At 37.0% G+C, this 12,392-nt stretch overlaps 1 protein-coding gene across 1 annotated transcript in view; it reads left to right on the forward strand.

Moving 5' to 3' along the window:
- Positions 1–11,997, forward strand: part of malrd1 (MAM and LDL receptor class A domain containing 1) — a 66,738-nt gene extending 54,741 nt beyond the window's left edge. The window contains exons 23-31 of the mRNA XM_015377454.1: positions 566–767; positions 1,277–1,555; positions 4,980–5,105; positions 7,268–7,334; positions 8,891–8,982; positions 9,079–9,175; positions 9,258–9,318; positions 10,658–10,765; positions 10,856–11,997. Of these exons, the coding sequence (XP_015232940.1) occupies positions 566–767; positions 1,277–1,555; positions 4,980–5,105; positions 7,268–7,334; positions 8,891–8,982; positions 9,079–9,175; positions 9,258–9,318; positions 10,658–10,765; positions 10,856–10,957 (1,134 nt within the window). The 3' untranslated portion in view covers positions 10,958–11,997. The remainder of the gene's footprint in view (positions 1–565; positions 768–1,276; positions 1,556–4,979; positions 5,106–7,267; positions 7,335–8,890; positions 8,983–9,078; positions 9,176–9,257; positions 9,319–10,657; positions 10,766–10,855) is intronic.
- Positions 11,998–12,392: the final 395 nt, after the last annotated feature.

A 12,392-nucleotide genomic window follows, 5' to 3' on the forward strand; every position in this document is an offset into this window, starting at 1 on the left:
TTTTTCTTTAAATTTGTATTAAAAAAAATTTACCATCCACCCATCCATCCATCCATCCATCCATCCATCCATCCATCCATCCATCCATCCATCCATCCATCCATCCATCCATCCATCCATCCATCAGCGGTCACAGCTATCCTTTGCATTCGTGGACTAAAAAAAAGATTTTCCTTATTGTGAATAGATAGTCCTATGTTAAGGCCAGTCAATCTACAAGATGCTCCACCCCCAGGTACCACCTAATTTCTAAGTTCTTTTATAAGCAACCCTTTTAAAAAATCCTAGTTGTTAAGATAATAGGTAAAGACAAAAAGATTTGTTTTTTATTTTGGCTTTGGACGTCATAGAGAGTAGGGGTCTTTAGAAAGCCACGGAAACTACAATAGCTGTAGTAGACCTGCACTCTACATCACTACAGCTGCTGTAATGATGTTGAGGGCAGGAAAGCAGGACAGTTATTTGTCAACAAAAAAAAAATCTACAGGCCACTTCCACCAGTTAATGTTGGGTTATTTTTAATGTTAGAAATCACCCAATACATTCTAACCTTCATGCATGCTAGGTATATACAGTCGGATCTGGTGGGGCACCTTTGCTTATGTGGGCCGCTACTGGAAACCATGGAAACCAGTGGACATACGCCAACATCCTTTTGTCCAACACAGAAGATTTCAGAGTTACCTTCGAGGGGGAAGTTGGTGGAGACATGTGGACAGACATTGCCCTGGATGACATTTCATACACGGCAGAGTGTATGGTTGGAGGTAAGGAATTATAAAGCTTTATTTGGCCTTTTTGCTCTTTGGTTTTGTTTCTCCCCTTATTTCTCCTCCTCCAACCACTGTCCTCTTTTTCATTTCCTCCAGTTTTCACCTTTTCCTCTTTTTTCTTTTATGCTCTAATGTTCTACACTTCTTCCCTGAGTTTCCTTATAAACAACGTGAACCCATAAGGAGAGGGGTAGAAAGTTAATGGAGCCTGTTGGCCTGTAGGTTTGTATAAATTTACTCTGGAGATCAGGTCAATGCTTAGGGGTAGCACAACTGGAGGAAAAGCAATTACATTTATATTGTGTTGTTTCCTTAGCCTCACCTCTCTTCTCACTCTTCACCTTCCTCGATCAACTTTCTCAAGGCTTTCAGATCATAAAATTCCTGTTTCTGATTCAAGCAACACTCAGAGTTTCTTCTGTGAAGAATGTCTAATTTGTGTGAGCCAAAACTCAATGAAGAAGCTTGCTAAATTTTAACATTTCCACTCAATTCCATCCTAGGACCAGTAACTCCACAGCCGATGACCTGTGACCCTGAGCAGTTCCAGTGTGCATACTCCTTCCAGTGCATTTCAAAGAGCTGGTGGTGTGACGGGTTGCCGGACTGTGCAGATCAGTCTGATGAAGAGCTCTGCCCAACAGCCCTGCCGGGGACCGTCCCGCCTCAGGACGGCTGTCCTGCTGAGAGTTTTCAGTGTTCAGACTTCAGCTGCTTCCCTGCCTTACTGCGCTGTGATGGGGTCTATGACTGCCCAAATGGAGAGGATGAACACAGCTGTCGTAAGTATGGATGTGGTGTCATTTTGGAACTTACACTACAGTATGACTGTTTTGTCATAAGTTATGTGTTATTATAACTCAAGGTGAACACATTTCTTTAAAGTTAACTCATAGAAGTGTTAAACATGCTTAATTCGTGCTAGCTTGACATGGTTTTTGACTTTTAAAAAAAATGTGCTGAGGAAGAGATGGAAAGGCATTATTTGAAAATGTTCTGACATGATAAAATAGGTGCAACTTGCCTGATTACATGTTTATTCAAACTTAAAAAGTTTGGTCAAAGTTTGCATCATGCTTGGATGTAAACCGAATGATAAGTTGCCTGTATGAAATATAGAATAGCCTATTTAGAGCAATCCTGTAATTTACCTTTCACCTGTTGCTGAACAATGTCAGTCTGCTGAAGGAAAGAAGTTTGCAACACTTCTCCCTTGTTTATAAAAGGTAAAATTTGGCTCTTTGGAAATGTTTCTAGTTGTAAAAAAATGTAGACCATAATTAAAACAGTTATCTTCTTAATGTAATTTTTTACCTACTACGAGATGTTACCCTGTTTCTGTTTTTTTTTCTGTGTTCATAGAATGTTTAAAAACAGAAAATGAATAATATTTGGTATAAAAGTATGGCATAAATGTTATTAAACTGAGCAAAAATGTATTAATGTTTAAGTTTTAATTTATGTGCCCGATTTATAAATTTTTTTGTTTCCCTTTTACACAAAAGCAACTAGACTATTCTATATAAGAATCTGTTAACCGTTTCATCTTTTTTTTTTATCCATCTCTGAGAACATATTTTTCAGGGGAACATAAAAAAGATGCAATATTTGTTGTAAAAATGAAAACATGAAATGAAGACCATTAGAGAGATTGAAACTTTGGCTGTAACTATAAATAACTCCTTGCTTTTATGTAAAAAAAAAAAAAAAATCAATGTTTATATGTCTTCAAAATGATGATGTAGTACATGCCCACCTTTCACTATGAGAGATGAAAGGAACCACAGTTTTGCTTTAAAATATGGATACAAACATATATACCTTCAGATCTTAAAGTGTGCATAAAAACACAAACAAAACTGTTAATAAAAAGATAATTATTAAAGAAAGCATCAGGTTCCTATTTCCTAATCGACATTCCTGTCAGCTCTTAAGAATCCCAAATAGTGTTTAAGGGTGTAAAACACTGAATTCCCTGCTTAGATGTATTTTACATTGCAAAAAAAACTTCCAATTCTAACTTGGTCTTAACTGAGTGCCCATTAATACCGTAATCAATAGATAACTGGTAAAAAGCTGATTGGTTACCTAAAGAAACCAACATGACTGCATGAAGTCAGTGAATGTGCAGCAATAAATCCCTTAGAGCAAGCATCTTTTGACAGTGGAGAGAGAGAAAAAATACAACCTTTGAAGCCCTACAGTACCTGGTTTAGTAATGAAATGCCAGGGCCCCTTTATATGGGAAAGCTAAACAAAAATATTACACAAAAGTGGCAATCCTTTCAAGTATTCCATTCAGGGAAGAGATGCAGTTAAATTCAGAAGCACTTAGCCATGATTCTTTTATATTAGAAAGTAAAACAAGGAAGGTACCAAATGCACTTTGTCCATGAAAAACAAAAAATTATCTTATAGAGCACAAGGTTTTGGCAGCCATGATTCCAGATGATTGGAGAGTCAAGCTTAGAACAATGAGATCCAGTATTTGAGGCGGACAAACAGATTACTCAAAACTTTTATTGGAAACAGAATTGCAGTGAGCGGCGTTGGCATCTAAGGCAGGAACCTCTGGTCTTACAGTTTATTCCAAGCCTAGAGGGTGAGGTTGACGGTGTCAATGATGTTCTTGGAAGTCTGAGCTACATAGCTGATAAGTGGTTAAAAGAGGTGCTGAGGGAGAATCCAGAATGGAGTTGGGAAACAATTCCAGATTCAGTTCACAGAAAGGCTGAAATCCACCAGGAGTCCATAGACAGGTCAGGCAAACAGATCAGACGGAGCATGAGGCTCAGTGGTTAAGAGGCAGAACAGGTCATGAGCAGGCAGTCAGAAACACAGGAATGCTCGAATACTTCTCAACAATGGCTTAAGAATAATCTGGCACTGGGGACTTGTCTGAAAGCTGGTTAAATAGAGAACAAAGCAGGTGGATCAGACGAGCAGTAATAAGAGCTGGATTGAGATAAGCAGGTCAGTGAAATGAGTAATCAGATAGACATCAGCGCCAATATTGTGACATGGCGTTCCAATTACTGTGGTTTTTGATCCCGATTGACAAAAAACTGGTGTGAGTGTATCTATATATTCTCTATATTCGGAGCTGCACTACGGGCGCACTGGGAAAACTCCCATAGAGAAAACCAAAATAAATCAATTTAATTAAACTAAGATGGAGCAGGAGGATTCAGACCTTCAAATGTTAGAAGAGCTCTTAATTTCACTCTAAATTCAGCAGGGATCCAGTGGATTGAAGCGTAAGGTTAGAGAAATGTCAAATTTTTCTCTTTATAGAAGTTACAGTACATCTGGCCTGTTGTTCTATTTAGCTGTAATTCCTTCCTAAAGCAGAGGAGGCATTGGCTGAACAACTGCTGCAGATAGCTTCATGTTCTACTGTTGATGAACTTGGCTTTGGCTATACCAAGCTATATTGGCTTAGTTTTAACTATGTCTGACTGAATAAGCTCTTTTCATTCCATATGCAATACTTAGAATTTCTTTACTGTAGCTGTTTCTAGAGGAATAACAAAGAAAAGAAGTTGTCACACTTGGATCATTTATTTTCTTTACCATCCCCCCCTTCAATCAGTGCTACTATGTTCTTTTTGTTTCCCCAGTCAGTCGTCTCAGAGGGTTTGCTTTTACTGAGCCTGCTTCTGCTGGCGGTTTATTCCTGTTAAAGGGAGTTTTTCTTTTTTCTGTCGCTTAAAGGGATCACTCACAAAGAGAGATTGCAACAAAGTCAATGACATGCAACTGACTATCCAACATTACGACAAGATATTTTGAGGAGTAACAAACCATTGACGCAATGCAGTCTGCTGCTGTCTTTAAATATCCGATTACTGATTAACATATTGGAGTAATAAATTTAGATTGATTATATTATTTTCAAAACTAGGATCAACCTGGATTATTTGCATTTAGAATCTGTATGATCTGATGAAATTGATTGTTTTTGGTCAAATGTCTTGGGAAAACATGTTTGAACTGGCGCTTGATAAATGATAAAAAATTGAATTAAATCCTTACATCAATCTTTATTTAAAACTTACTGCAGGCTTTTTTCACCGAACTTTAAGTCTGAAAGGCAGAAACTAAATAGTAAACAAGGAATTGCCAACAGATATGATTCAGGTATTAAAAGCTTTGACATTTCTCTCTTCACTCAATCCTTTTTATGTTTCATCATCTTTTCACCAGCGTTGCTGCAGTGTGAGCCTGGAGAGCTTGTATGTGAGAGCTGGCCCGGTTGTATTCCGCTTTACATGCGATGTGACCGCTCCCCCGACTGTCTCCCGTTCCACTCAGATGAGTCCAGCTGCCATGGTAACGTGCTTTCTTTTTGCTGTTAATTACCTCCAGCATGTCCTGCCATGTCACAGGTTGCATCGACTGTGAAATTATAATGACCTCTGCCTGTGCATGCTGCAAGATGAGGTGGCTACATTAGCTGTGCATTTTTATGTAACTATTTCTGTCTAGTGTAATAACAGTGGTGGTCTCATTTAGCTTCTTTAAAAGCTTTTATGTCAATCCTTCCACATTTTCTTCACATATTTCATAATCTTAGGAAGGGTCACACACCTTTGTTTTGTCAGTGTCCATACGTACGCTCATGTGAGATCTGTCTCATTTAAAATCGGTAAAGCTGCATAAAGATTTTCCTGTTTAGCAAATATTTAATGTTACATCAGTTTATCGAAGCTCCAGTTTAAGTCAAGGGCTTGAGAAATTCTTACTGTCTCAAAATTTTAACCTCAAGTGTTGATCCTGCTCCTATAGCTACCAGTGGAGGAAAGAACAAATAATATGATCTTTGGATGAAAATAAAAGTTTATATAATTTTTTTCTATCATCTTGGCCAGTTGTTCAGCAATTACTTTCTTCTTTGGCACAGAAACTACTCTGATCCTGCAGTGTTGGCAAAAAAAGACCTTCTTTATCTATCAAATACATTATAAACAAAAAACATTCGGCTGCAGAGGCTTTTTTAAAATTCACTATATCAGTGAGATTACTCACAACTTTTACCTTTCACCTTCTTATAAATTTTGCCAAATATATTCACTTTCTTTTTTTTTCCATAACCTAATTATTTTGTTGCTTCCTTTTCAGACAGGTGTTGCAATTTCTTTGCATAACACAGTTATAAGAGAGTAGCCAATTTTAGAATCTCACTAGCTTTTTAAAAATGTCATGACCAAAGGCTCTGTCATACGCCCAGTCTTACATTGACAATAATAGCCACTGTAATTTTACCAGATTTCCTTTTATGGAGTGATAAACAAATTTTGGAGTTATAGCCAAGATGTTGAAACATACACAAAGGTGTCTCCTGGGTTGTCCCAAGGACTTTCAGATTAGTTTTTAAAGTTGATTTTTAAAGCAACTTCAGGTGAGGCTATACATTGTATATTCTTTATTGTTTAATTACAAATAATCAGAGAGTAAAAGCTGTCATACTTGTTCTATTGAAAAAACAAACAAAAAATTATTTTTTTATCTAACCTTTACACTGGTAACAAAAGGGTTTATGTGGAAACTGATAATTGAGGAGCTGATTTATTTCAGCTGCATATTTTCTGGTAAATTGTGCTTCTTAAATTGTCTTGGGTATCATAGCCAGAGGATAAATGAGTATTGCAAAGAAAGGCTCCTAAGCTTGGGTGATTAACAAGGGTTTTCATCAAACATTTCTCATACACATAAAACTTGTCATCATTTGTGACATTACCGCATAAAAATTTACTGTATTTACATATTATAAACAAAGGAGAAAACTAGCAGATGGTTTTCCCTTTTTCATCAAAATAAAGATCTTTATACATACTAATTATATAATCTTATAATCAATCATTTCAGAGCATTCAGACATGTTTACATCTGTCCCACAAAATGAAAGTCCACCAAAAAAAAAGTCCATCAATTTAAATGGAGTCCAGTTGGATATAATTTAATCTCAGTATAAAATCTGCTGTTTTGTTATTGGCTTCAGAGTTTCTGTTTAAAACATTAGAGAACAGCATCACACAGACCAAGCAACACGCAGATATGTCAGGCAAAAAGCTGTGATGATTTATTTTTAAGCAGGTTAATGTTATTAAACAGGGAAAAACATCTGGTATACTGTTGAATCCATCATCTGTAAGCGAGGCAAGGAAAAAAGTGATCGGTGGGGCACTGAAAAGCTCCGTTGACTCTCTGAAGGAGCTCCTACTTGAGTGAGAAACTATTAGCTGTTGATTGCAAACATCTGGCCTGTATTGAAGAATGGCAAAAAGGAAATTAATTTCCTTTTTTAAATACCTTTAAGAGGTCTGAAGAACTACTAAAGAGGGCATATAACAAAGTTCACCAGAGGGTATATATAATTAATGTTATACTTCTTGTTGTGAATGGCTGAAAACTTTTTTCTTTATCTTTGTATTGCAATTCACAAATAGGATAGGAATGCAATGATACATTTTTTTTTTTTTTTTTTTTTACAGAATGCCCACCAAAGTACTGCCAGGATCATGGTTTTTGCCATATTAAGGAACACGGACCTGTCTGCTTGTAAGATGCAAGCTAAAGCACATAAACTTCTACACATGAACAAATAAGAGTTTTGTGTAATTTGCTCTCTGTTTCTCTCTCTGTAATTGTTATTGTGAAATTTAAAATATGACAAACATCTCCGCCATTTCTTTTTTTTTCCATGACAAAAAAGAAACAATCTGTAAAAAGTTTTGTCTTCTATCCATCTAGGTCAAACATGATGGTTCTGCCTTTAATTATCCAGTAGTTTCCTGGAAACAACTGATGCATAGAGTATGGTCAGATTTTACTCTTCGTTTTCACTGCAGGTTCTATTATATAGGATAAACCTCATTTATTAGAATTATATTCTTCAATTTTAGCTTTTAAAAAAAGCACTATAGGTCAGGCGATATTCTGCATTCACTTTGATCGAGGTTTCGTTTTTATCATGTATGGGTTTTATATGTATGCATCAGCAGTTTGAAATATCAGAGATGGGAGATTTCATTTTAAAACATCCTGTTATTGGGCTTACTGCATAATCTGCTTATATCCTTCTAAGTTACTTTCTTTTGGATATTTCACATTTCTCATGTTTTATTGTTTATCATTTAAAAATGTCTTAGATCATGCTGTATTGATAGCATCTTGCCTTTGCATTTTTAACTGAATTAGCTGAGGGCTGTCTGGGTCAGACCATCCTGGTCTATAGCTAACCCACCCTCCCATCAACTCCGCACTTTTTGTTTGAAAAGATACTCAAGAGGTGTTGATCACTAAAGAAAAACAGACCTCCTTTATTAGTAAAGCATTTTTTTTATTATTATCTTGCCATGAGCCTTATGTGTAGGGACAACATACCATCATGCATAGCTCTGTGTGGTATGGAGCGAACAAAGCTGTTGCTGCATAAAAGACAGTTCTGATGTAGATCCTGAGCCCAGCACTGGGGGGGACACCTCAGGCTTATGACCGGCATCATATTCTTCCAGGGAACCTGGCCAAGAACAGCCTACTGTCACACAATCTGGGCGCTGACTTCCTCTGAATGAGAATGCCACCGTCTGTCTTCACTGGATGCCGTGTCTCCCATTAGAGGGTTAGAAATCAAGATGATGCTGAACAGATGTTGACTTGGAGCAGAGTCTCTCTGTTAGGAAGAGGAAGAGCTCACTTTGTTTCCCAGACTTGCACATTGCCAGGGCAGCCAAAATATTTCCAGAGAGTTTCCAAGCTGGATGTCCAACAGACATAAAAAAATGAAAAAAATAAAAAAAATGTTAGAAATAGAAAGGCTCAACAGATATGCATTCAGAGGAGCTTGACAAATTTACCACTTTAAGATATTTAGCAAACACCACAAACCAGCAAAACAGTTTTTAACTTCTTTTCCTGTGTTAACTAGAGGTGTGATGTCCCAGTCCTTTCTCTAGAGTAGGGGAGGGTAAAAGGGCAGAGCCTTTTAGCTGTTAAAAAGATTAATTTTCAGTACCATGATTAAGAACTTGAGTATTTGGCATTGTATTGAAAGCTCACTGGTTTGTACTTGTTTAACCACATGAACTTGTNCTTCTTTTTGCCACTGACTGCAGGTGTGAGCCTGGATGGTCGGGCAATCGCTGCCATGTAAGGGAGAAACCATCTCTCACCACTTCATCCCCAACTCTAGAATCAACACAGCTCGGTAATAAAGAAATTCACCTTCTAACAACAGCTGCATTAGACATTCTCATCCACATCATTATAGATTATAAATCCACACATGTATTCTGTTGTCTAGATTCTGTGTATGCAGGCATCGGCATTGGGTTAGTGCTGCTCCTAGCTGGAGTTGCCGTTTGCTTCCTCGCCCTGTGCAAGAGAAAATGTGGCCTTATGTGAGTCCAAATGGCTCTTTTTAGACATATGAGACAATGTTTTTTGTGAATAAGATGATTACTATGTTTGTTTGGTCCACAGAAAAGATGACCCAATGAAATATGGCATGATGGATAATCCAAGCTTTGACTGGGGAGCAGAGGTCAGTGCGCTGAAACGTCCAATCAATCACAGGCAAAGTCATTTCGGGTGTCTTAGCTGCACAAAATTCATTTTTCCTCCATTTTGTCGCACACTTATTCAATAAGGGGAGCCGGCATGAGAGGAGGTCAGAAGGTGATCGTCAGGCCTTTTTGCCTGATTAGGTTTTTGATTTAGGATTATTGATTTTGCCTCCTATGAGTGCCTATGTAGTGTTACAGGCTGCTCACTACACAAGGTGTAACACATGTAGGGACATAAAAATCCAGTCTGATCCACTGCCAAACTACAAGATACACAGCCATTCAGGTATTTTTTTTATTTTTTTTGTTTAGTATTCTTATAACAAAAAGGTAACAGGAGAGGCTCAAGGATCTGCACGAAGCAACACAATTTTATTCTCAGACAGATGCCATGATTACTGCTCTCCCACTGCATGCTTTGTTCCCTACAGTTTTAATCTCAGTAGTCTTTCCTACTATTGTTCGATGCACCACAGAGGAGATGATACAACCACAGCCGTTCTATTGCTGTAATGACTGATGTGTGACTTTGACGATTCATAAGTCATATATTATATGAGAGCATTAAGACAGGAAGATAAGAGAAAATGAGCATATTGTTTGTTTAAACACGTTGAAACTAATTTTTATCCAATCAAATAATAACAGAGGGTATTTACAGCACCTCGGCAGTCGTAATATTTAATATGATTATGATAGAGTAAAATGATGTGTCTTTTTTCTGATGAGTCTCATAAAGCCTTTTACGTAAAACAAGCATCATAAGCATCAAAAAATAGAAATAATAATTCGTCATTAAAGAGAGATAAAGAGAGATTTCTCTTTATCTGTTGAATAAACATTATTTTTATTTAAGGTTTTTTTTCTGTTTTATTTTTATTTTTTGTTATTTTTACATTCCAAAAAAGATAATAAACTTCTACTACAGCAAGGTTTGTAGTTAAAATGTACATGCATACGTGTTTTTTCAAGCAAAAATATCAGTTTCATTGCCTTCACAACCTGCTTCAGTGCTAAAATGAATATATTTTATGGTATTTTATTTTGTACATTAATACTGACTGACCTGTGTACCTTTGCTTCCATCCTATGCGTAAAACGCAGCTTTTATTAGAGTGGAGTGAATATAGAGTGTGAACCTGAATTTGTGTCTCTGTTACTTCAGCATTTTTTCTAGGGTGCTGAAAAACAATATAATGAAATATTTCAATGAGTTTAAGGATGTGATAATAAAAAGATGATTGATCAGTCTGTTAACTGGCCGTTTCCAAGTACTCTCACACATAAGGGCTCATCTTATCTCTTTTTTGTCCTCAGCTCCCATCAGAGGACAAACGTCCAGACGGTTGTCCCAACATTAACCCCAAAAGGAGTAATGGTCCTGGGCTTTCAATCAGTGTCTACCCCTGGAGAAGAGAGCTGGAGGTGATGTCTCTGCCGAGGCTTTTGACCTCTAATTGTCTGTATACATGGCAGTAATGTGATCCACTTCTCTTTCTGTGCATTTATCTACAGCAGGGTTCAAACTGGAAAGATGCCAAGCTATCCTTCTCCAACCCATTGTACAATTACCCCAGTGACACTAATGGCGCTGGCAACAGAGCCTCTGAAGAATAAAATCAATGGACTTGATGGATTGGTTTTTTGGGGACATGTTTGCTGATGGCAGAGTGTTGATCTGAATTAAGGAGAGAAAAACTCACCCATGTCACATAGATCTGAACCTGTACATCACTCATTTTGAAAATGATGAAGATAATTCCTAAAATATCTCAACAAATGTTTTTATTTTGTAAATATATTTGTGACCATGTATTACAAACACAACAAGTATGTGTTTTGATATTGTAACCAGACTAAATAAATAGCATTAAGTCATTCCTACTGCTCTTGTTGCCCCATTGAAATAAAGGATTATCTTAACACTAGTGTCGATATAGACCACATCCAGAATACTTTTCTAATTTACAGTTATATACAGTGCTTGACTTCTGTCCAGACTTCATTTCAGCTGGTCATGACAGCAAGGAGACATTTGAACTAAATTAAATCACTAGGTAAGGATACAAACCTTTGAGAACATTACTGTGCAATAATTTCATTTTCATTACACCTGGCTGTATCTGTGCACATCAATAGACTGAACTTTTTTTCCCCTCTGAAACTGTATAACTGGGAGATCATCTGTGAACATATATGCTAAACCTTTTGCAACATTGCCATATTAGATTCAAGTTTGGACTTCAACTTAAGCATTATAACACTTAACAATTATTTCAAGTAGAAATAATAATCAATTATTTGTAGCTTTGCCTGTTTTTTTTTTTTGTTTGTTTGTTTGTTTTTTTGGTTCGATCATCCTAAACCCCAGTTTCAAGTCTTTTCCAGCCTCTAAAATTGTCTTGTTCCTTTGGCAAAGTGTCTCACTTACCTCCTCAATTCAAAAAAAAAAAATGAATTATTGCGACTTCATGTTTTGCGGTTTATTGAAGTCTGTCAATAATTTTTTTCTGCCTTAGGAAATGATAGGAACAATCATGTATAGCTCTACAGATGTTAACATGATGCATGGGAGGTTGTCTTTTAGTTCAACATTAAACAAAATGTATTAATTGTCTGATGTTTGCCTGTTTCTTGATCCCTGCAGAGTCCCTGTGAGTGTGTTGATAGATTCTAGAAGTTCAATGTCCACAATTTTCATGAAAATAAACAATGAAATGAAAAATACAATTAAGTGAAAATTGTTTGAAGTCCAGCTTCAGATTTCTGACTCTGATTTCTGACTCAGATTTCTGAAAACCAACAGCTCAGCCTTTTCCTAGCCTCTCCATCACTTTTTCCTCTCATCTGACAACAATCAAACATGCACACTTGTCATGCACAGCACCTGACTGAAAACCTGCAGCTATCAGTGTTTCTGTCCTGCAAAAAAAATCTCTGGTCGCTTCGTTATTCATGCAGTTGAATGGTTCAAAGGGGAGCCGCTCTGTGCCACTGGCCTTTGTTTCTGAAGCAACATCAGTCAGCTTTTTCCCTCTGAAGCTATTGTGAC

This window comes from Cyprinodon variegatus, unplaced genomic scaffold (assembly GCF_000732505.1).
Source record: "Cyprinodon variegatus isolate N-32 unplaced genomic scaffold, C_variegatus-1.0 Scaffold154, whole genome shotgun sequence".
Lineage (NCBI taxonomy): Eukaryota > Metazoa > Chordata > Actinopteri > Cyprinodontiformes > Cyprinodontidae > Cyprinodon > Cyprinodon variegatus.